The sequence below is a fragment of the Antechinus flavipes genome, chromosome 3 (assembly GCF_016432865.1).
Source record: "Antechinus flavipes isolate AdamAnt ecotype Samford, QLD, Australia chromosome 3, AdamAnt_v2, whole genome shotgun sequence".
Lineage (NCBI taxonomy): Eukaryota > Metazoa > Chordata > Mammalia > Dasyuromorphia > Dasyuridae > Antechinus > Antechinus flavipes.
In genome coordinates, this window is record NC_067400.1 from 418417008 (window position 1) to 418441789 (window position 24782).

The 24782-nt window shown below is 36.5% G+C and overlaps 1 protein-coding gene and 1 long non-coding RNA gene across 11 annotated transcripts in view; one reads left to right on the top strand and one right to left on the bottom strand.

Annotated features, from left to right (window-relative positions):
• The window catches only part of RAPGEF4 (Rap guanine nucleotide exchange factor 4), a 329401-nt gene that overhangs the window by 128005 nt on the left and 176614 nt on the right, over positions 1-24782 (bottom strand). For 6 of the 10 annotated variants that reach the window (XM_051991060.1, XM_051991057.1, XM_051991063.1 and 3 more), the window contains one exon: positions 19923-19987. In XM_051991060.1, coding sequence (XP_051847020.1) covers positions 19923-19987 — 65 coding nt within the window. The remainder of the gene's footprint in view (positions 1-19922; positions 19988-24782) is intronic. The other 4 variants (XM_051991059.1, XM_051991058.1, XM_051991067.1 and 1 more) reach the window with 1 other exon arrangement.
• Positions 1-24782, top strand: part of LOC127557797 (uncharacterized) — a 121885-nt gene that overhangs the window by 74121 nt on the left and 22982 nt on the right. The window lies entirely within an intron of this gene.

Sequence of the window (24782 nt, forward strand, 5' to 3'; positions counted from 1 at the left end):
ATAAATGTGGTTCAAATGAAAAAACAATAATAAAAAAAATTAAGATAATGAAAAGTAAGATTACCCAATGAATGTAATAGATAATAAAAATATACTTAAAATTTTACATTCAAGCAAAACATGAAGGTTGAGAATAGAGAGCTATAAAAGTAATCTCAATATTTGTCAGTCTTTCAACACAAAAATCTAGCTTGTTTAATAATACTGTTCTTTTTTGGAGGGTGAAAATTTTTACCTATAGAGTTTAAAAAGTTTTCCATGATAAAAATATATTATGGGAAGCTAAAATTTCTGCCTAAATATTTAAATTAATTTATTTTTGAATTTAAAAAATCTCAACAGAGATTTAATTTAATTAATTTAAATTAATATATTTTGTTTTACAGGGGAAGAAAGAACCTTCTCAATATAACCTCAAAAGCAATTAATACATAAGTTGCATTTTTGTAATGATAGGCAACAGACAAGTCTCTTGTTATCTGTCTCATTGGAACATATGAAATTTAGCTGAGGGCTAGGTTTTCAAATTTTCCACTCCAATTCCAAATATTGGAACAAACCTTATCTTATAAATTTGCTTTCTTAACTAGATTCTGTAATGGGCTGAGGCTTGAGTTGATGCACTGAGGTCCCAAGCACATGAGGCTAAATAGTAATTGGACCATACTCTATTAATAGATAAGCTTGGAGAGAGAATGGCCCCCACCCACTCTTTGTGCAAGTCCTGATGTGTTGTATAGGAAATGACGATTTTGGTGGGTGGAGGCAGGGGAGTGGAAAAGGAAGGGGAGGAGAGACTTTTGGGACGGCCATTGCCACGGTTGACTCCACTGTTGGCTCCACTGTTGGCTTGGCTCGCGTCGCTCTCTCTTAGCTGGCTTCCTGTCGCAACTGCCTATATTTGCTATCGCAATCTTTCTTGCCTATATTTGCTATAGCAATCTTTATTCACCTCTTCACTTCAATAAATATTGAAGATTTTTCCCTTAACCTGAATTCCTGACTCCGGCTGACTTTAAACACGCGGTCATTACATTTGGCGCCCAAGCGTGGGAACCAAGGACCCTACTTTCACTGAAGAAGTCTCCAGTGACCAGGAACTTAGGTGAGTATAAGACAAACAGGGAACTTATTTTCTTAAAGACGAAAGCAGTAACTTTTTGGCTGAAATGGGACAGATCCTAGGTAAAGATTCTCCATCCCCCACCCCAAACCCCCCAACCCCTGCCCCACCCAGGAGTGGTGTTATAAAAAGCCTGCGTGACCTGATAGAAGAGGAAGGGCTAGTTGTATCTTGGGAACACGCAGCTAAACTTCTGGGTACATTAAAACGCACCTCCCCTGGGTTCTTAGAGGAAGAGCAAATCTCTCTGGGTAACTGGGCATTGGTTGGTCAACAGATCTCTGATTATAACATTGACAACCCTCAGTCAGTTCCCTTCGAGGCATTCTATTTATACAATACGATACAGATGGCCTTAAAATACCGTACTAGTTTTAGGAGAAAAGGAAAAAACTCTAAGAATAGCCAAATGCGGAAGCCTGAGGTAAAGGAGGAAGACAAAGAACAGATTAATGGCCATATCCCCACAGGGCATGAAGACTTAAGTGAGGCTCAAGGGCGGGGTGAATCTGAGGCAGCTTTAGCCCCACCTGAGGAGCAGGTAATTGGTTCTCCTCCATCAACTCCACCCTCCGGGATGGAGGGAGGAGGGGTAGTGGGGGGAACAGTGACAGCACCAGCACCTCCCCCCCAGCATCCAGCCCCTCCCCCACAGCGTCCAGCTGCTCCTTTGAGTAGATTGCAAAAGGGACTAATTAAGGCCAAAGAAGAAGGGAGAAATGTATTGGAAATCCAACACCACATTTTTCCAGTTATTCAACAGTTTAATTCTTCAGGTCAAGAAAGTAGAAGATACTCTCCTTTTGATGTAGATATCCTCAAAGACCTGAAAAAAGCTTGCACTCTTTATGGGGCTACATCAGCTTATGTTAAGATGCTATTACAAAATTTGTCTTTTGAAATCTTGACCCCTGATGACTGGAAATCTATAGCAAAGATATGCCTAGAACCTGGACAAAACTACTTGTGGCTTTCTGAATATAGTGAGCTCTGTAGAATACAAGCCCAACAAAATAGTCAAAGTGGAGTTCATGCTGCAATCACCTGTGACCTACTTACAGGTACAGGTCCTTATGCAAATGTCGCAGCACAAATTAATTATTCTGTAGCAGCATATGAGCAAATTGCTGTTAATGCTATCAAAGCGTGGGCTTCCCTCCACAATAAAGACGACAAGAGGGGGGCCTTCACAAAAATAACACAAGGGCCAAATGAACCCTTTGCTGACTTTGTGGGACGTTTGCAGACAGCTATCACAAGAACAAATGGAGAAAATCCAATAACAGACGTTTTGATAAGGCAACTTGCTAAGGAAAATGCTAATGAGGTTTGCAGAAGAATTATACTAGGACTGCGCAGGGATGCTCCTTTAGAGGAGATCATAAGACGCTGTGCCACAGTGGACACAGGTGCCTTTTATACCCAGGCTATGGTGCAGACTTCCCAAAATTCAAACATGGAAAGACAGAATCCCTCTTGGCAAGGGACTTCCAGAGAGACTCGTAGATGCTTTCAGTGTGGAAAAGTAGGGCATCTGAAAGCTCAATGTTGGTATAGAGATAGAATGGGAAAACAAGGTGGGAGAACAAGACCCCAAACTCCATGTCCAAAATGCAACAGAGGCTTCCATTGGGCCTCAGAATGCAGACAGATTCAGGGAAACGGGATGAGGGGCCCAGCCCCAGGGCCCAAGGCAAAAAACACTTGGGGCATGATGGCAGCCAATGGTGCACCCAGGGAGGGCCTAGAAGTCCAGTATCCAGACATGACCAATCAGCCAGAAAGCCATATGATGGGAGAAGGGGATTACACAGTCAACCAGCCAGGAAGCAACCTGATGGCAGAAGGGAATTACAATTGGGGAGAATAGAGCTGTATGCAGCTGGGACAACTGAGATACCCCCTGGAGAGGTGAAATCTGTTCCTCTCCAGCCTATGGATCCCCTACCTCCAGGCACAGTAGGCTTGACCATTTCACCTCCTTTTTGTACCTACAAAACAGTGTCCATCCACACACTGATGTGGGAAACTGGGGAATGTGTAGATAATATCCCAGTCACTAATACAGGTAGACAATGTGTGACTTATCACCCAGGAGACGTAGTAGCATCAGGTTTACTCATACAGAATCCTAATAAGCAACCTGGTGATAGTCACCCAGGTTCTGACTCCAGACCACAAAATCCAGGAATTTACTGGACAGCAGCTGTAACAGCTGACCGACCTATGCTCACGATCTATATAAATGGCCTACCATTGGAAGGATTGGTAGACACAGGTGCAGATCGTACAGTTATTAGAGGTGCCAATTGGCCCAGTCACTGGCCAAAGATTAAAGCAGACACCTACATGTCTGGAGTAGGAGGATCAATAGCAGCTGAAGTTAGTGCTGCCCCTATGAGATGGACTTTTGAAGGCAAAACAGGAGTTTTTACTCCTTTTATAGTTGAAAAACTCCCCATCAATCTGTGGGGAAGAGATGTTTTACAACAATTAGGGTTAAAAATGAGTACTTCGGTTTTTTAAGCAGGGCTGCTGTTGAAGGCCTGCCAACACTTTCACCTGTTCCTATCCAATGGAAAACTGATACACCAGTGTGGATAGAACAGTGGCCCTTGGGTAGCGATAAAATTCAGGCCTTATTAGATATAGTACAGGAACAGCTTGAACAAGGACATTTACAACCTTCTCTAAGTCCTTGGAATTCCCCAGTGTTCGTTGTAAAAAAGAAATCAGGAAAATGGAGGATGCTCACTGATTTAAGAAAAGTAAATGAACAGATGGAAACTATGGGAACTCTTCAGCCTGGACTTCCATCTCCTACTCAATTGCCTAGAGAGTGGCCTCTTTGGGTCATCGATATTAAGGATTGTTTCTATTCTATCCCTCTGGATAAGGAGGATATGAAAAGATTTGCGTTTTCAGTGCCCAGCGTTAACTTAGCTGAGCCTTATAAAAGATATGAATGGACAGTTTTGCCACAGGGAATGAAAAACAGCCCCACTATGTATCAAATGTATGTTGCTGCTGCTCTTGCTCCAATAAGAAAAGCATTTCCAAAAGTAATACTATTACATTATATGGATGATATATTGGGATGTGCACCTGAGGAACAAATGTTAGAAGCATGTCTACAAAAGACCATAGAAACACTAAGATACTACAAATTATACATAGCTGAAGAGAAAATTCAAAGACATGCTCCTTTTCAATATTTAGGATATGAAGTATACCCTAAGGTGCTTACAGTACAAAAACTGTCCTTAAGAACAGAGAAGCTAAACACCTTAAATGATTTTCAGAAATTGATAGGAGATATCCAATGGATGCGACCAGTGTTAGGCTTGACTACCTATCAGTTACAACCATTATATGATATTTTAAGGGGAGACAGTGCTTTAAATTCACCACGCCAGCTTACAAAAGAAGCTCAAGAGGCTTTGAGAGAAGTTGAACTGGCTTTATCCAATGTGGTTGAGAGAGTCACTCAAAAACCCTTGGAAATATCAGTTTTTGCCACACAAGAGGCACCCACAGCAGTCCTTCATCAAGGAGACAGTGTGATAGAGTGGGTGAACCTCCCGGCACAACCAGAACAAAGCCTTACTCCTTACCCAGTGCTTGTGGCTAGAATTTTGTTAAAGGCCATTAAGCGAGCAGTACAATTATCTGGGGCAAGACCTGATAAGATATACACCTTTTACACCAATACACAAATTAATGTGTGTTGTGAGACCATCCCAGAGTGGCAAATTTTATTAGCCATGGCTCCTAATTTTATACATGGGTCTCCATTAAAGATAACCAGACTTTTACATAATTGGCGATGGATTCTTGAAGAAAAAGTTTCTAAAGTTCCTCTTAAAGGACCAACTATCTTTACAGATGCATCCAAACACAATATTTGTGCTGTATACTCTCATGATTTAACCATAAAGAGAGTAGTCAGAACTCCTTTTCAGTCCACTCAGCAGAACGAATTGTATGCAATCATGTTAGCTCTCACTTATTACCCAGGAGACATAAATATAATATCTGATTCAGCTTATTCAGTAGGTGTGGTACAAAGAATTGCCACAGCCCAAATAAAATTTGCAGCTTCTAATATATATCAGCTCTTTAAGGAACTTCAGGAGCAAGTGAGAAAACATCCAGGTAAGATTTATATCTTGCATGTCCACTCACATAGTGGACTCCCAGGCCCTATTTTTGATGGGAATTCAAAGGCAGATAGCCTTTTAACTATGTTGGCCAGTACACCTTTATTTCAGGAGGCCCAGGAATCCCATTCTAAGTACCATCAGGGTGCTCGAGCTTTGCGTTTACAATTTGGGATGACATATGAGGAACTTAGAGTTATATATAATCTTCAGTTGTTGCTAGAGTGCAATAGGCAATGCATCAGCCTAGAATATTATTGTAAGAAATGACCTACATCAAAATTGATCATTCGTTTTGCTTAATTTTTTTTGTTAGATCAAATCAGATTTCAAATTTTTGTCCATAAGTCAACAGAAATATTTATTTACAACCTACCATGTGTAAAGAATTCTCCTAGGCACATTGAGAGATGGCAAAAAGATTTTAAAAAAGTGTCATAATATCTGTTGAAGAAAGACATCACTATTTCTGTCTACAATTCTGATGATTCCTTAATTCACATTTTCAGATTGGTGTAAATCATTATATGATTTAAGTTACTAGTTTGCTTTTTTTCCAGAATTGAAGAATAAACAATCTCACTGGAAATTGATGATATATCATATAAACTAACATGATATGATAGTAACTTTTTTTTTAGCACTTTATGATTTACAAGTACTTTCCTTTTAATTCTGTAAGATAGTACAAATATTAGTACTCCATTCTATAGATGAACAAACTGAGGCTGAGAGGTTAAGTAAGGCTTCATAGCCAGTGAGCATTAGAGGCAAGGCACAAACCCAGGGTCATGGAGTCCGAATCTAGGACTCTACACCCTGAAAACTTAAACAGCAGAACAAATCAAGGCAGTGTATGATTAAAGGTACTGAATAATAATAGTTGACCTTTATAAAGTGCTTTACAAAGACATACCATTTGAGTTCTATGACAACCCTGTGAGGGGGATGTGGTTATTATCCCATTTTACAGATGAGGAATGACTGAGGGTGACTTAACCCATGGCTAGTAGAACTAGAAGGTGACACAGGTAGCAGCTAAATCCAGGTCAGTGTGGTTCTAGGTCTAGCATTCTATCCTCCACAATATATAATACTATAAGATTTCAGAAGAGAAAGAAGTTACTGCTGCCCAGAATAGTCGAGGAAGGTTTTGAGAGAGAAGTATTACTCCCTCTCAGCACCCTAGTTGTACCTCTGTCATGCACTTCACCTGGACAGAGTCTTTGACTTGGAATCACGTGGCCTGGGGTTTGAATCTACCTCAGACATTTAGTAGCTGAATTAAGATAGCTGACCTAAAGAGCAATCATTCTATCTTTGGCTTCCAGTTTGTATCTGATAGGGTTTGAAGTAAAGAAATCATAATATCTATTATATAAACTTAAAAATTTTCAGTTCTATGGTAAAACATAAATATTTTTATCTATTTTAATATATAATTTGAAAAGTACTCTAAACAATGTCACTCCCTAGTTAAAATATAGAATACTCAAAAAATCAGTTTCCTAATTTTTAAATCTAAAATTATAAACCATTAACTTTGTCTCTGGCCCTCAAATTTTTTTCAAATCACAGATTTGCATTGGTTAATGGTGACAGATTTCCTGCTCAAAGAACTGTTTAAAATGAATAAATAATTAAAAAATCGTTTAATTTAAGTTTAAAATTTGAGTAGAAGGCATTTCAACCATACTTAAGAAATCTGACACTTTTATCTTAGTATTTTAGCTTATATGAATCATTTCAAATGATTAAGAATGCCTTAAATATTTGCTAATATGGTGCAAAAAAAGAATTTAAAGGTTATGATGTCTCTTTTTTGAGTATATCTTTGACCAGACACTACATTAGAATTTATGGAACATTTCTGTTTTGGAAAAAAAAGACAGAAAACAAGCGTTAGTCTTTAGAGACAAACTATCATAATGTCTGTTGAAAAAAGAAGCAACTATTTCAAATGTCTACAATTCTGACAACTCCTTTACTTAAATTTTCAGACAGATCAGACATGATTTAAGTTGCTAGCTTTGTTTTTGTTTTTTTTGAAAAGTGCTAAACATTTCAATCCTTTCTCCTTGACTTGTGTAAGAAGTTGTTCAACTTCTAACACTAGAAGAGTGTGTGTCTTAGCTGCTAGTTAGAATTAGCAGGAGTATAGCCTGAAGAGGAATGAAGACATAGATAGCCTTAACATCCTTCTAAAAATGGAGGTTCTGGGAGGAATCAGACAATCAGAGGGAAAAGCTGCAGAATTAGAAGGTATTTCTATAGTAAGATGTAAGTGTAAGAGCTGAAGTGAGCATCCATTCATTGTAAAAAGGTTTCTGTGACATTAGATACCATATATGGATATCATTTTAAACATATGCCATATTAAAATCCAAAAGAATCAAAGAGAAATGAATATGTTTCACTCATTTTTAGGATGGATAACATAGAATGAATGGCTGCAAAGTATAAAGCTGTAATGACCGCGTATTTAAAGTCAACTGGTGTCAGGAATTCAGGTTAAGGGAAAAATCTTCAATCTTTATTGAAGTGAAGAGATGAATAAGGATTGTGATAGCAATATGGGCAGCTGCAACAGGAAGCCAGCTAACAGAGGGGGATCTGAGCTGAAAGGATCTTCGCAATGGCAAATGCAAACAGTCTCTCCTTCCCCTTCCTTTTCCACTCCCCTGCCTCCACCCACCAAAATCGTCATTTTCTATACAACACATCAGGACTTGCACAAAGAGTGGGCAGGGGCCATTCTTTCTCCAAGCTTATATATTAATAGAGTATGGTCCAATTACTATTTAGCCTCATGTGCTTGGGACCTCAGTGCATCAACTCAAGCCTCAGCCCATTACATAAAGCAATACATACTACATAAGAATTGAAGAAAAGAAAAAAGATGACAGAATCTCGAATATTAAAAAGTCATTGGTATAATTTAGAGAAATGAATTTCTGTATGATTTAACTTTCCAGGTCCATGACTCTCCCTTTAAAATGACCCTCCTCAAAAAACCTGTTATGTCTGAAAATATAAGATAACTTACATGCTAAAAATAATTTGCTAGCATTTTAGCCAGCCTTCTACTTGAATGTGAATAGTCATTTGAAAGAATATTTCCAATTGATTGCCATCATTAATTCAAACTTTACACTTTTTCCTTTGTACGTGAGTCTTTAAGGAAATAGCATGGGAGCTATGAAGAAATGAGTATTCATTTTAAAGATAGAGATGATAGAAAAATACCAACCCCATACTGTCTAGATCTGAAATTTTTATCTATAATTCCTTTCAATAAATGAGATAATATTTTTAAAGGGCTAAGTACATCTGGCATGTAGTAGGTATTATTTATAAATACTATTACATTTTCTTCCTTTCCTTCTTCCCAACTTTCCCATTATTACTGAAAGTATCACTATTTTTTCAGCTATCCAGGCTTGAACCCTTGGCTCCTCACTGACACTTAACCTACATATATAATTTGGTGCTAAATCTTGTTATTTCTCCGTTCAAAACATCTCTCCTAATATACTCTTCTTTATTCACATACCTTCATGATAAATACTCATTACTTTTTCTATTTATTTTTAACATTAAATTTTTTTGGATTCAAAATTCTCTCTCTCATTCTCATCCCTCTTTTGCTCCCTTGAGAAGGCAAATATATGATATCAATTATAAATAGGAAGTCATGCAAAACATGTTTCTATATTAATCATGTTACAAAAAAAAAAAAAAAAAAAAACAAGAAAAAACCAAAAGGAATAAAGGAGGCTTTAATCTGCATATTGCTTAGATTACTGCAGTACTATTCTACAAGTGTCTCCATTCCAATCCATTCTCCACTTAGTTGCCAAAGTGATTTTGCTAAAATACAGGTATAACTATACCCCCATCCCTACCCCCGCCCCAACTCCAATAATTCCCTTTTACTTAAAGAATCAACTATAGAAGCTGACCTCTTTCTAGACTTTCTTAGACTTGATTCCTTTCCATATACTTAACAATCTGCCAACACTGGCCTTTTTAATATTCTTCACATAAAACCCTATCTCTCAACTTTGGATTTGCAGTAGATGTCCTCTATATTTAGAGAGCACAGTTATGGTCCATATTCCATTGCCTTAGCCTTCTAATTTCTCTAAATTCCCTCCCAATTTCTGCTGAATCACTTTTTTTCCTCCCCTCCCCAATCAGTGCCTTCCTTTTAAAATTATCTTCCAATATAAGATAACTTACATGCTAAAAATAATTTGCTAGCATTTTAGCCAGCCTTCTACTTGAATGTGAATAGTCATTTGAAAGAATATTTCCAATTGATTGCCATCATTAATTCAAACTTTACACTTTTTCCTTTGTACGTGAGTCTTTAAGGAAATAGCATGGGAGCTATGAAGAAATGAGTATTCATTTTAAAGATAGAGATGATAGAAAAATACCAACCCCATACTGTCTAGATCTGAAATTTTTATCTATAATTCCTTTCAATAAATGAGATAATATTTTTAAAGGGCTAAGTACATCTGGCATGTAGTAGGTATTATTTATAAATACTATTACATTTTCTTCCTTTCCTTCTTCCCAACTTTCCCATTATTACTGAAAGTATCACTATTTTTTCAGCTATCCAGGCTTGAACCCTTGGCTCCTCACTGACACTTAACCTACATATATAATTTGGTGCTAAATCTTGTTATTTCTCCGTTCAAAACATCTCTCCTAATATACTCTTCTTTATTCACATACCTTCATGATAAATACTCATTACTTTTTCTATTTATTTTTAACATTAAATTTTTTTGGATTCAAAATTCTCTCTCTCATTCTCATCCCTCTTTTGCTCCCTTGAGAAGGCAAATATATGATATCAATTATAAATAGGAAGTCATGCAAAACATGTTTCTATATTAATCATGTTACAAAAAAAAAAAAAAAAAAAACAAGAAAAAACCAAAAGGAATAAAGGAGGCTTTAATCTGCATATTGCTTAGATTACTGCAGTACTATTCTACAAGTGTCTCCATTCCAATCCATTCTCCACTTAGTTGCCAAAGTGATTTTCCTAAAATACAGGTATAACTATACCCCCATCCCTACCCCCGCCCCAACTCCAATAATTCCCTTTTACTTAAAGAATCAACTATAGAAGCTGACCTCTTTCTAGACTTTCTTAGACTTGATTCCTTTCCATATACTTAACAATCTGCCAACACTGGCCTTTTTAATATTCTTCACATAAAACCCTATCTCTCAACTTTGGATTTGCAGTAGATGTCCTCTATATTTAGAGAGCACAGTTATGGTCCATATTCCATTGCCTTAGCCTTCTAATTTCTCTAAATTCCCTCCCAATTTCTGCTGAATCACTTTTTTTCCTCCCCTCCCCAATCAGTGCCTTCCTTTTAAAATTATCTTCCAATATGACATAACCAAACAGGGAAAATCTTAAGAAATAGAATATGAGTGCAGTTGCTTTTTTTTTTCCTAGCTTTGTTTTTTTAGTATGGAAAATAAACTTTTCAATCCTTTCTTCAGTTGCAATGTTTCAGGAAGTAAAAAAAAAAAAGTATGAAACAAGAGATCTGAAATCAGTCCTTGCAGAGAGACAGTGTAGGATAGATAAAAGAAATTTAGGAAGACCCAGGTCTAGACTGGTCAAATCACTCAACTTCTCACTTTTTCTGACAATTCCCTAAACTTTAAGTTATAGAGGAATTCCTATTTTTCATTAACAGAGAAAGTTTCCTTTTCAGGAGGATGCCAGACTAAGTAAAGCACAGGTTACATACAAAAATAATAATAAAAGACTTTAAAAATGGAGAAGCTTGGTAGAGTAGCAGCATGTTTAGGCTTATTAGTACACATGAAAGATGTTGGAAAGGAGGCATAGGAAAAGGCAATTACAAAGACTAAGAACATATGGATATAAGGGATGGTAGCTTTCTAGGGAACAACAGCAATCTTGGATCTTTTTTCTTTTTCTTTTTTTTTGCAAGGCAATTGAGATTAAGTGACTTGCTTAGGGTCACAGAGCCAGTAAGGCTTAAATGTCTCAGATCAAATTTGAAATTAGGTCCTCCTAACTCTAGGGCTGATGGTCTACTTACTGCACTATCCAATTATCCCTTGGAGTCTTTTTTAGATTGAAGTAAAGACAAAAAGACAGAAAGGTAATGGCAGAAAGTTATGAGTTCACATAGACACATTTTAAACGTGTGCTGTGTAATATTTGTATGACCCAAGATTCTGTTCTTGGCCTTCGAAACTTCTCTCTCAACTTTGTTTCTCCCTGGATAAGTTAATTCCTTCACCTTCAACTATTATTTCTAGCTGGATGATTCCCAAATCTATGCGTAGCTTAGAACTTTCTCAAGCTCTAGTTCCTCATTTCCAACTATATGATGAAAATTTCCATTCGGATATCCTGTCATCACTTCAAACTCAAGATGTTTAAAATTGACCAGTTTTTCTCACCCAGATCCAGCTCTACATCCTGTTTTTCATTCTCTCAGACATTCTCTCAGAGCTGGGAATCTTAGTCATTTTTGAGTCTTCTATTTCCCTTTCTCCAGTCAGTTACCAATCCAGTCTATTTCTCCATTCATAATAGTTCAGTGTCCTACCATCTCATGTTCGATTTACTACACAAGATATCTAACCACTCCTCTTTTTCAATGTTTTACTCTTTAAGTTATTCTGGTATTGAGATCTATTATATTAAACAGAAATATACTTCAAATCTATAAACAATAAGTCAGAATTGAATTTAAAAAATTATCCAGGGTCACTAATGACTAGACATGATATGGGTATATTAGTTCTGACTCAACATTGCAACCAAAGAAACTTGCCAATATCAATATCCTTTATGTTTATTTAATAATGTTAATTTATTTGTTAATGATCGTATTAAATCTTCAATGGCTTCCTATTTCACAAAAGATAAAGTCCAAGCAGCTTAGTTTAGCACCTATGACTCACCACAATTTGACTCTCACATAGTTGTTTAGTCTTATCTCTACTGATCTCTTCTAATCAAACCAATCTTTTCACTATACCTGAAAAACAACTTGTAATTCCAACTTCTGTACTTCTATTCTTGCCATCACTCCAATGTGAGCTCCTACTTCTTCCCTGACTTTTAACATCTGAGTCATCTTACAAGACCCACTTGTCCTTTATTCCATGAGACTCTCTGACTTTTTCAGATGAAAATCATGGAATCATAAGCTCACAAATTTATAGACCAGAAAGACCTCTAAGATGATCTACTTAGTTCCCTCATTTCACTGAGGTAATCTTTTCTTGATCTGAATTCCTTCTTTTCAGGAAATTTTAATTGGCATTTATACACTTGACACCTGCTACTGGGAGTTTTCTTTCCATATGTATATGTCTCAGGTCTTCAGAATGCACAAAATAATGGTAGTGCTGCTGGTCAACATGGAGAAGCTGGGAAAAGCAGTTCTTTTAGAAGAGTTCAGTTTTAGACTTACTGAATTCCAGGTAGTGATAATTTTACCATTTAGATATGCTCACTAGGTGATTGAAGATATAGGACTAGAGCTCATATGAGAAATCAACTTTGGAAACATGGATTTGGGAGAAAAATATGAAGGATGGGTGTTGTTAATAAAATATATAAATTCTAAGACATGAAAGAAAATTGAAGCTGAAAATAGACTACTCAATTTTCTAGCAAAAAATGACAGTGGTAATATTAAAGTTTTTTTATTCATTCTGAAAGCCCAATAGTAAAGGTTCAAGAAAAAAAAAAACAGCAGAAGAAATAAAGTCAATGGGCAGAGATGAGTTGAGTCATGGAAGGAAAAAGACAAAGTAGGCTCTATAAAGGAAGAAATATTTCACAATTCTTAGTAGTAGTAGTAATAGCTGACAATCACTGCAATTTTCAAAGCTCTTTATATGGTATCCCATTAAGTTGTGAGCTATTACACTCCATTTCACAGATAAAGAAATTGAAATTATTTACTCATGGTCACACATCTTGGAAGTATCTGGGGCACAATTTGATCTCAGATCTTCCTTACTCTAAGAATTTTGCCAATTATGCCTACTCCATCAGTTGTTAACTTTACCCACTAGTACCTGGTAGTTTCTTAGCTACCAGAAGTAGCAGCAACATTAGCAGTAGTCGTAATAGTAATAGAAGTAGTCAAAGTTGTAGTAGTATTTGGGGTTGTTGTGATAATAGTCATAGAAGTAGTCATAGTTACAGTAGTAGTTATAAAAATCAGTAATCATACCAACTTGCATGGTAGTGGTAATTATTATATAAATACTAATAATGACAATAATGATATCTGACATTGATAATAGTGCTATATAATTTACATAGCACTTTACAATCCTTGTCTTGTTTGATCCTGAAAGTAACCATTTGAGAAAGGCACCCTAAATGTTATTAACATTCTCATTTTACATTTTTCCCATGGGAAAACTGAAGCTCTGCGATCTGTCAGGTAATTAGCAGAACAAGTCTGGAGGGAATAAATAAGCCTGGAAGTAAAGAGGGCAATCCAAGCTGAGATCTGAGTCAGTAACAAAAAAGCCTACTGGGGCTAATTCCAGTGATTTCAAAATTTCCCAGTACTTTGTTCTTAAGATTTAATCAGGAGCAACTTTTTCTCCCCTTCCTTCCACTAATTTCTAAAGCTAGCTTCCTGCCTCAATGAGTATGTGTCCTGTCCTTTATTACCCTCATATAAGGTCCTAACTGTTTATACCTGCTACTTGTTCCAATCATACTGACCAATATGCCACATTGCTGTAATGATCAGTAGCAGTTTTCCTAGACTTCCTCGGAAAATATCCTTACTCGGCTTGAATTTGGGCTCAAAGAAAAGAAATCTGGGCTTTAGGGCCAATTCAGTCACTAATTAAATTGGTAACCTTAAGGTATTCACTCAGCTAGTCAATAAACATTTATAAAGTGCCTATCCTGAACCTAATCCAGTGCTAAGAGCTGGGAGTATAAATAAAGTATGGTAGTCCCTGCCCTCAAGGAGTTCACGATTTTGTGGGGAAAACAATGCACAAATAACTGTGCATAAACAAGTTATGTATAAGATGAATTGAAGATAATTGACAGAAGGAAGGTATCAGAAATAAACGAGTGGGGCAAGACTTTCTGGGGAAGATGGGATTTTAACTGGGACTTGAAGGAAGGGAGGATGCAGAGATGAGAATGGAGAATATTCCAGCCTTGGGGGTCAGCCGGTGAAAATGCCGGTCAGGAAATGGAGTGTCTTGTTTGATGAATAGCAAAGAGTATAATGTCACTGCAAGTATCTGGGGAGGAGGGGATGGAGGAGGAGAGAGAGGCTATGTAAGAAGAAGACTGGAAAGGGAGAGGGAGAAGGTTATAAAGGGTTTTGAAAACCAAATGGATTTTATTTTTGACACTGGAGACAATAGAGGGCTACTGGATTTTATTGGGGATGGGGTGTGTGTGGGGGGGGGAGGGAGACTGATGTTTTTGGAAGATTGTTTTGACATTTTATTGGAGTATAAAAGTCTCCTGTGTGGTGGGAAGACCTACTAGCACTATTGCGAACCTGCAGCCATGAAGTGATGAGGACTAATATTCACATCCAAAACCTTACGAAATCGGCTTTTGTGCAGACCATCAACAACTCAGGTTATAGGTACCCTCACAGTCATGGAACACTGTTCTCCCAGGTCAAAGTATTCAACAGCTGCAGTGATGTCCTGGGTGATTCATCCAAGGATGTCAGGGTTAGGAATTGAACGGGGCCAGTGAGAATGTTAGGCGAGTTGGAGAAGAGACTGGATGGTCTCTGAGGCCCCCTGCGCCTCTAAGACTAATTGAAGTCTAGTCAAAGTTGGCTTTTCATGGTTAAGCCCTACTTAAAATACAACAATAGTGTTTTGTTTTCAAAGTATATGCAAGGTAGTTTCAACATTCACCTTTGCAAAACTTTGTGTTCCAAGTTGTTCTCTCTTTGTTCCTTCTATCCCTTCTCCTAGGCAGCAAATAATACAATATATGTTAAACATGTGCAATTCTTCTATGTATACCTCCACATTTATATGCCACCTAAGAAAAAAATCAGATCAAAAAGGAAAAAAATGAAAGGGGGAAAAAGCAAGCAAACAACAACAACAAAGATGAAAACGCTTTCTTGTGATTCATATTCAGATCCCACAGTCCTCTCCTTGAGTGCTGATGACTCCATCACAACTGGAATTGTAAAGCCCTATTTTTTAATATTAAAAATGTTAAGTTGCCTTTGAAACCACCAGAGGGAGCCCAAGTGTTTCATGAGTGCACCTAATCCTCAAGAGCATGGAAAAGGAGATGAACATAAATGTTATAATGCTAAAACATGGAATATTGCCTTCTTTTAGGGGAATTTTTTTTAACTTATGGAAAAAATAACTCTTGAATTTGCTTTTTGTAGTCCTTCATCATATTTCTAAGCACTACAACTCTCTGACATTTGAAAGAGAGCAGTTGATAAAAATAGCCGGCAAGCCCAAGATTTGATGTTGACTGTTACTGGCCCAGCACCCGGGCTTCTCCATTCTAGCCAGCCCTAAACATGCGCTTTTTTCCTGTGCATTGCTTACAAGTGACAACAATGACCACTACCCAGTTCATCTTTATTCTGAACTTTGGAGGAAGTTTCGGGTGTGGTTTCCTCACATTGTTTATGACCAAGCTATCAAATTAGAGTGCTGGGTAAGCACTTAAGTGATTTTTATTTCTTGCTTTGAGGTGGGTCAATCAGATTGTTTAGACTTTGAAATGAAAAACTACCTACAACTCTGGCACAAATGGGGCTGTGGGAAAAGCACTAGGTCTGGTATCACAGAACTTTCTAATTGGATGTCCTATAGTTATCTCAAACTTAACATGTCTCCTAAGGCTTTCCTTCTTCCCAACTTTCCCATTATTACTGAAAGTATCACTATTTTTTCAGCTATCCAGGCTTGAACCCTTGGCTCCTCACTGACACTTAACCTACATATATAATTTGGTGCTAAATCTTGTTATTTCTCCGTTCAAAACATCTCTCCTAATATACTCTTCTTTATTCACATACCTTCATGATAAATACTCATTACTTTTTCTATTTATTTTTAACATTAAATTTTTTTGGATTCAAAATTCTCTCTCTCATTCTCATCCCTCTTTTGCTCCCTTGAGAAGGCAAATATATGATACCAATTATAAATAGGAAGTCATGCAAAACATGTTTCTATATTAATCATGTTACAAAAAAAAAAAAGTCTTCAAAGAGTAATTAAACAAAATCTTCAGTAGGTGTTGGATAAATGGATCCTTTCTACAAATAACATATTCTGAGATTGAAGTTATATTGTAAATTATTTAACTTAATTTCATAAACAAAAGAGGGTAAAGGATAAAATCAGCATAACTCAATGTCTCTATTATCAAGGAAATATTTTATTTATCACAACCCAGAGTTTCTGACTCTAGTTTCTCTCCTTCTACAACTAAAAGGTTGCTTATTAATTATTTCTACCTTGTTTAGCATATACAAGCTGCTGAAAGGTATAATAAATTAAGGATATGAATATCTACCACATTTATTGGTATGTGTGGGTATCTGTGTGTATTTGCCTCTTTGCTAAAGGATCTTGCTTAAATTCCGTATGTGAAGTCCCCAGATAAATGATATTCATTCTGGAAGAAAATCTTCCCTGAAATCCCCTAACCCTGTTTTCACCTAACCAACTCAGAGTCACATTTTGATTTCAGCCTATGTCAACTCACTTTTTGAAAACTACCAATTATGATTTTTTCTCACATACACACAAAACCCCAACTATGATAGATGTCACCTTTTACTTAATGATCTGATCCTAATGTCCCACTGAAAAACCATCTAGTCACAAGGTCACTAAATGCCTATGACATAGAACTTACTTTTACGTCTCTAGCATTTTTGATCTTCCAGGGCCAGAAATCCTTCTTGGTCCCTACATAGACTTAGAAGATCTTAAATCCTTCTTAATCTTAATCCTTCCCTCTCAGATCATCCCCAATTTATGTTATGTATATTTTGTTTGCACACAGTTGTTTGCCTGGTATTTTCAGCTTTAGACTGTGAGCTCCTTGAGAATAGGGACTGAGATTGTTTGCTTGTTTGTTGCCTTATTTTGAATCCCCAACACTTAGCATGATTCCTGGATATTAGGTGCTTAATAAATGCTCCTAGGCTGAGTTGGCTGATCTGGAGTGTGTCTTAGTGAGGAAAGGCAGATTCTGTCATTTACACCTCAGTAACATGATCACCAATGTATTATTGGGTTTTATGAGATGTATCCTGCCAGGACTATGGCAAGAACAGCTTGCAGAGAGGTTCCTTGGAGGGTGGTGAGACATAGATCCAGCTGAAGTGAAATGATGCTGATTCTTCAACCTGCTGGTCAGAAATGTAAGAAGCATCATTCTGCACAAAGCTGATTGAGATGGATTGAGAAAATCTTGCTGAGTGATAATATTACAGAATAATATCTTTGGATATTATTGGATAGCTCTGCAAAACACCACAACCTTCCTTACATATAGTTGGTCACATGTAAATAGATACCAATACAGTTGCACATTGGTCATTTTGTTCAATGTCCTTCAAGGAAACTTGATATCTATAGTATGGAAGTTTGGAAAAGTATAGAAGCATAGGCAACAAGGCAGAGTATGCATAACGTTCTAGATGCAGCTAATATGTCTCCCCAGAGAAAAGGATTGTTACCAGCACTCTTGAGAAGAGGAAAGAAGTACCTATCGCAAATGCTTGAGTCCCAAACTCTAATCCCAAATTGGAATGGTGGTCAGACAAGCCTTAAAGAAGTGGACAACATAATATCTGCTTCTATACTATCTTCCCCCATTCGCAAGAGAGTAAAAGGTCATAGGGCTGAACCAGACAAATGGATGTCCCAATGTCAAATACTATACAATTTAATAGAGTGAAAAAAATTGTTGGATCTGATATGTGCTCCCCGGGAATAGGATGGGATGAAAAGTATACTGCCTCATAAAACTGTCCTAGTTAGTATCAGCAATCCATTATTATGAAACATAACACACCAGCATAAGCAACTAAATGTGTTTAGCAAGTATTTACAATTAAATTAATTTATTTCAATGCATAAAGTCTCAAACATTTCCAGTCCCTTCCTTAAAGTCCTTATTAGAATGAATCTTTGTTCATTCATCTTAATTTGCTTTTCTTAAATATTCAACAATTAAATCTTAATAATGTGTTTTTATTTTATTCAAAACAATTTTTGTGACAAATAGTCAAAGACAACATTTATTTAGAAAAATGGAGACATTGATGATAAAAAAGAAAGTAACTTGATAATGAAGAGAAAATTCCATATGTAAAAGAGAAAGTGTGATTTAAAATAGAGAATCTTAATGTGATGCTTGTGTTCTTATTTTAAAGTTATGTTTATAAATGTATTTCAATATAATTTCTGTCATTTATAATTCTGTGCATTCTATTTTGTGCACTAAAAAAACATTATTCCAAGAAGAGCCTAGAGGCTCTATTAAATCACTGAAGGGGCACATCACAAAAAAAATGAAAAAATTTCTTCCTGATTTAGATGAGACAATGACACTAAGATACAAAGGGAAAAACACTAAAAAGGAATGGTACAAATGTGAGCCTCAACACCCAACAAGCTTTTAAACACTTTCTTCAGCAAAGGAGATTTGATAAATACTTTAACCAACTTCCAGGAAAAGGACTAAGAGATTTTCTGAATATCTTTTACATGGAAAAAAGTAGAAAGAGCAGCATGAAAATTCTATAATATTATCACATAAGATAATAAGGTATCACAGGTGAACAGTAGTAAAGCATTTCAGACACTAATCACACTGAATAGAACTTCAAATTAATTGCATTCCTTCTGTTTCAATTGCTAACACTTCTAGGTTGCCATGGAGATTTAGATGTCCATGATGTCATCTTCAATTAATTTGCCTTTTCAAAGGTGTCAAAAACAATAACAATTATTTAGTTGTACATAAATATACTGTCATTGAATGAGTCATGAGACTGGGAGACCATGGGCTTTCTAACTCTCTAGTTATGATGATGGGTTTGAACTGAGCCATTTATCTTTCATCTGATTACTCTCAAATGAAACAGGAAAAAAAAAAAAAAGATTGTCATCTTTGGGGAAGAGAAAGTGAGGAATAGCTGAAGGTCCTCTGTAGATAGGAATACCTCAAATCTCAGATTTCAAATTGTTCCTGCTGAAACAACAGTAACAACAACAGATACCAAATACACTCAAAACAATCCTTTATGTTCTGTAAAGTAGGGGTAAATTGTTTTACTGCTAATTGTTCCAGCCAGAGGTGTAAGAGACAGAATTTCTCTTCTGCCCCAACAAATTTATCACATGCACAACAAGCAAAATTTGCTACCTTCTCATTCACTCCTAAGACCAAATTTTTCATCTCTATTTCCTATTTTCTTTTTTTCAATTTTTAAATTTTTCATCAAAGCTGGGAAGATGTAGAGAGCAGATGATATGTCTTTTTTTAACATGAAGAAACTTAAGGGGCTCTCTCTGCTGGTAAAGTTATTATTATTTTTTACCTTATTACAGTTTTTAGAAGCTGAGCAGAGATTGCTGCTACTCACATTCTCCTTGTCAGGCATCCCTAGGGGGAAAAAAAGAAAAGAACATGAATTATCAAGGAAAGTTGCAAACTTTGAAATCTTCCCAAATGCTGTTATGAAACCAAGGGACAATATATAGTATAATTAACTTATATTGTAGGTGAGCCAAAATTTACAATCTTAAAAAAAATTAGCAACTTTTTGAAAAGCTTTTTAAAAAATAAATAAAAATTGGAAATGGGATAGAACTGAAAATATCATTATGAAATTATAAAATTTACATCTAATATTTTCATCATTTTTCCAAGAAAGCAGAAATCATGCCAAGTTACTGGTAACCATACTTGCTGATGTGTCTATCATCACACAACTAAATGTGGCTCCTATTTCTCTTATCTGCTTCTTCTCAATCTCTACACCCCCAAGAACAGGGTTGTTAAAGTGGCAGAGTTGGTAATTGCATAAAGTTTAAGCCTTTACTATCAGGGGTTCAAGCCCTCTTCTTAACAAATGTTCACACTTAATCTTCTACTCTATATTATCCCCATTCTTGGGATTGCTACTCTGGAGTCAGCATGATGAATGAATGACATAATGAAAAAAACAGAGAAAAAGCCATCTTGTGAATAGACAATGATGTGAACATTCACAGGAGCCAGATGTTGCTCAACTGAGAAAGAACAGACAATTCTGAAGCAAACACAGCTCAAGGGGCAGGCCTGTGTCATGTATATTGACTTAGTACAATGTGTAATTTTAAAATAAAGTGTGTACAAAATGAATATAGTATTTAAATCGTTTTACATCAGAAGTGCTGTTTATAAATGCATATAATACATGTAAATCCAGGATCACCAGTATAGATGGACAATGAGATGGACTCGGAATTGAACAGAAATGTAGATTACTTTGAGAAAATTGCAAACTCCTTTGCTGATATCAGTTTCCCTGAAAACAAAAGTCCAACTTTCAATACTAACATTTCACTGATATTACTAGATGGTAAGAAGACATGAACTGCCACTATCAAAAAGTGAAAATGAATGTCACGTTGAGAATAATGGAGAGGGGAATGATGGGTGTAAGCACTTATAATGTAGAACCAAAGAGAACTGCAAAGATGAACAGGAATACCAGATTTCATCATGGATTGTAGGACAAGAAGAGAAGACAGGTTGGTCCCAGGGGAAAAAATGAAAACTGCAAGACAACTATTTGCAATGTCAGAAGCAAGTAAGGAAATCTCTAGCATATTAAGTGACACTCTATGGCAACTTTGGGGAGGACACTGACAAGAGGTGTTCAGGATGGGAAGAATGGATGGGTTGTGATTGTATTATTGGAGGAAACTCCTGAACCCATAAACTGACAGATCCTTCTTTGAGTATTGAATAAATGCATATTGTAGGTTTTATTCTGTCACTATTACAGGAGCCATGAATGTCTTTGTGGATAACAGAGGAACAAGCTCCAGGAGCCATACAAGAACAACAAATATCCCAATTCCTCCCTTGAATCCTTGATTATAATTCTCTGACAAAGACAAATATTTAAGATACTCAGGCAGGAGAGCTAAAGAACAAAGCAGGAAGCACAAGGATGAGTTGAGTCCTAGATCTGAATTGTCAAGCAAAGTGATGATCCTCCAGTGTTAACTCTCTAACACCATTCATTCATTCATCCCAAAATGGTTTTTTAATAAAGCTTTTTATTTTCAAAACACATTCATAGATAATTTTCAACATTCACCCTTACAAAACCCTGTATCCCAATTTTTTTCTGTTCCTTCCCTCCACACACCCCCAGACAGCAAGCAATCCAATTTATGTGAAGTTTGTGCAATTCTTCTATACATATTTTCACAATTATCACATTGCACAAGGAAAATCAGATCAAAAGGGAAAGATGAAAAAAAAATCTAAAAAATGTTAACTGAACCCTAAACACTTGATACCACATTTGTAGTAATAATATGTATATATGATGAAAATAACTAGAATTATATATTGTTTTCAAAGCACTAGGAAGATTATCTCATTTGAACCTCAAAACATCCTCTGAAGTACAGATGCTTTTCTTATGTGCATTTTGCAGATAAGAATAGTGAGCCAAACCTGAGATTTGGTCTAGGTCACTCAACTAGAATCTGAATAGAAGCAATATTCAAATTTAGGGCTTCCTGAATTCTAATTCAGTGCTTTACCCACTGTGCCATTACCTGCCTCTCAAAACATATATAATACTTTATGGTTTTGCCTAATGCTTTAACAATAATCTTATTGACTAGACAGTGGCTATGTGTGTGACACATTGCCAGTAACTGTGGGGTATATAATGACTGAAGAATAAAACACAGTTCTTGCTCTAACAGGACTTTTTTAAGGGGATTCGACATGACTATCTGCAATACAAGTTAGAATATGATAAACAAGACATTGGAACTATATTGGGAATTCTTCAGCGAGAGATCACTTCCAGCTGATCTGATGACAGAAAGCATTTATGGGAAGAAGGCATTAGAACATGGCATAAAGGGATGGTAAGATTTTCCGAACAATTATGAACCCCTAACTAAAGAAAGAGGACCAAGGTGGCACAGTAGATACAGTGCCAGGCCTGGAGTGAGGAAAAGCTGAGTTTAAATGAGACTGAGATACTGTGTAGAAACACTAGCTGTGTCATCCTAAGAGAGTCACTTAACCTGTTTGCCTCAGTTTCCTCATCTGGAAAATGAACTGGAAAAGAAAAGAGCAAACCACATTGGAATCTCTGCCAAGAGAATCTTGAATGGAGGTCATAAGGAGTTGTATTCCACTGAAATGACTGAAAAAAACAAAAAAAGAATTCCAGAACAATCATGAACCTCTAACTAAAGAGAAGAGGATGTGATGAGGAAACAGTATTCTTCCTCTAAGTATTGATTGACAGAAGCTATAGAATGAGAAATCCTCTCATAAGGGTCAGAGGAAAGAGAGAAGAGATTTCGAGGCTGTTGATTTCCTGTTAAGGGGTAGACATTTATTGTCCTGATAACAATGTTTTTTGTAATTCCTCAGCTCTTATCTAAGACAAAACAGAGAAACTCCAGATGAAGTTTCTTATCAGATGGACACAAGTGATAATGAGAAAAGAAATTGCTGCCAAAAATGACAGAATACTGGGCAAGAAACTCAAGACCACAGGCCCATTGAAAGCAAATAATCTAGAATTTAAATGAAGGAAAGGAGAGAACAAACATTCAATTAGCATGTACTGTGTGCCAGCTATTATACTAAGCATTTTATAAAAATTATCTCATTTGAAACTCACATCATTCCTGTGAAGTAGGTGCTATTATTATCCCTATTTCATAATTGAGAACACTGGGACAAATAGAGTTAACTGTCATGCCCAAGATCACATAGCTAGTAAGTGTCTGCATTATCCCATGGCCCCACCTAACTGCATTCAAAGCTGCTTGGGGTATTCTACAGTTGTCTAAGATAGTCAAGTCCTAGAACGAAATTTGTATTTCTGCATCCCAGCAACAGGTGAAAACTGCCTATGGACATCCACCAAACAATATTAGAGTAGCTACAATGAAAGAAGAAGAGTACTTGAAGTACAGATGCTTTTCTTATGTGCATTTTGCAGATAAGAATAGTGAGCCAAACCTGAGATTTGGTCTAGGTCACTCAACTAGAATCTGAATAGAAGCAATATTCAAATTTAGGGCTTCCTGAATTCTAATTCAGTGCTTTACCCACTGTGCCATTACCTGCCTCTCAAAACATATATAATACTTTATGGTTTTACCTAATGCTTTAACAATAATCTTATTGACTAGACAGTGGCTATGTGTGTGACACATTGCCAGTAACTGTGGGGTATATAATGACTGAAGAATAAAACACAGTTCTTGCTCTAACAGGACTTTTTTAAGGGGATTCGACATGACTATCTGCAATACAAGTTAGAATATGATAAACAAGACATTGGAACTATATTGGGAATTCTTCAGCGAGAGATCACTTCCAGCTGATCTGATGACAGAAAGCATTTATGGGAAGAAGGCATTAGAACATGGCATAAAGGGATGGTAAGATTTTCCGAACAATTATGAACCCCTAACTAAAGAAAGAGGACCAAGGTGGCACAGTAGATACAGTGCCAGGCCTGGAGTGAGGAAAAGCTGAGTTTAAATGAGACTGAGATACTGTGTAGAAACACTAGCTGTGTCATCCTAAGAGAGTCACTTAACCTGTTTGCCTCAGTTTCCTCATCTGGAAAATGAACTGGAAAAGAAAATAGCAAACCACATTGGAATCTCTGCCAAGAGAATCCTGAATGGAGGTCATAAGGAGTTGTATTCCACTGAAATGACTGAAAAAAACAAAAAAAGAATTCCAGAACAATCATGAACCTCTAACTAAAGAGAAGAGGATGTGATGAGGAAACAGTATTCTTCCTCTAAGTATTGATTGACAGAAGCTATAGAATGAGAAATCCTCTCATAAGGGTCAGAGGAAAGAGAGAAGAGATTTCGAGGCTGTTGATTTCCTGTTAAGGGGTAGACATTTATTGTCCTGATAACAATGTTTTTTGTAATTCCTCAGCTCTTATCTAAGACAAAACAGAGAAACTCCAGATGAAGTTTCTTATCAGATGGACACAAGTGATAATGAGAAAAGAAATTGCTGCCAAAAATGACAGAATACTGGGCAAGAAACTCAAGACCACAGGCCCATTGAAAGCAAATAATCTAGAATTTAAATGAAGGAAAGGAGAGAACAAACATTCAATTAGCATGTACTGTGTGCCAGCTATTATACTAAGCATTTTATAAAAATTATCTCA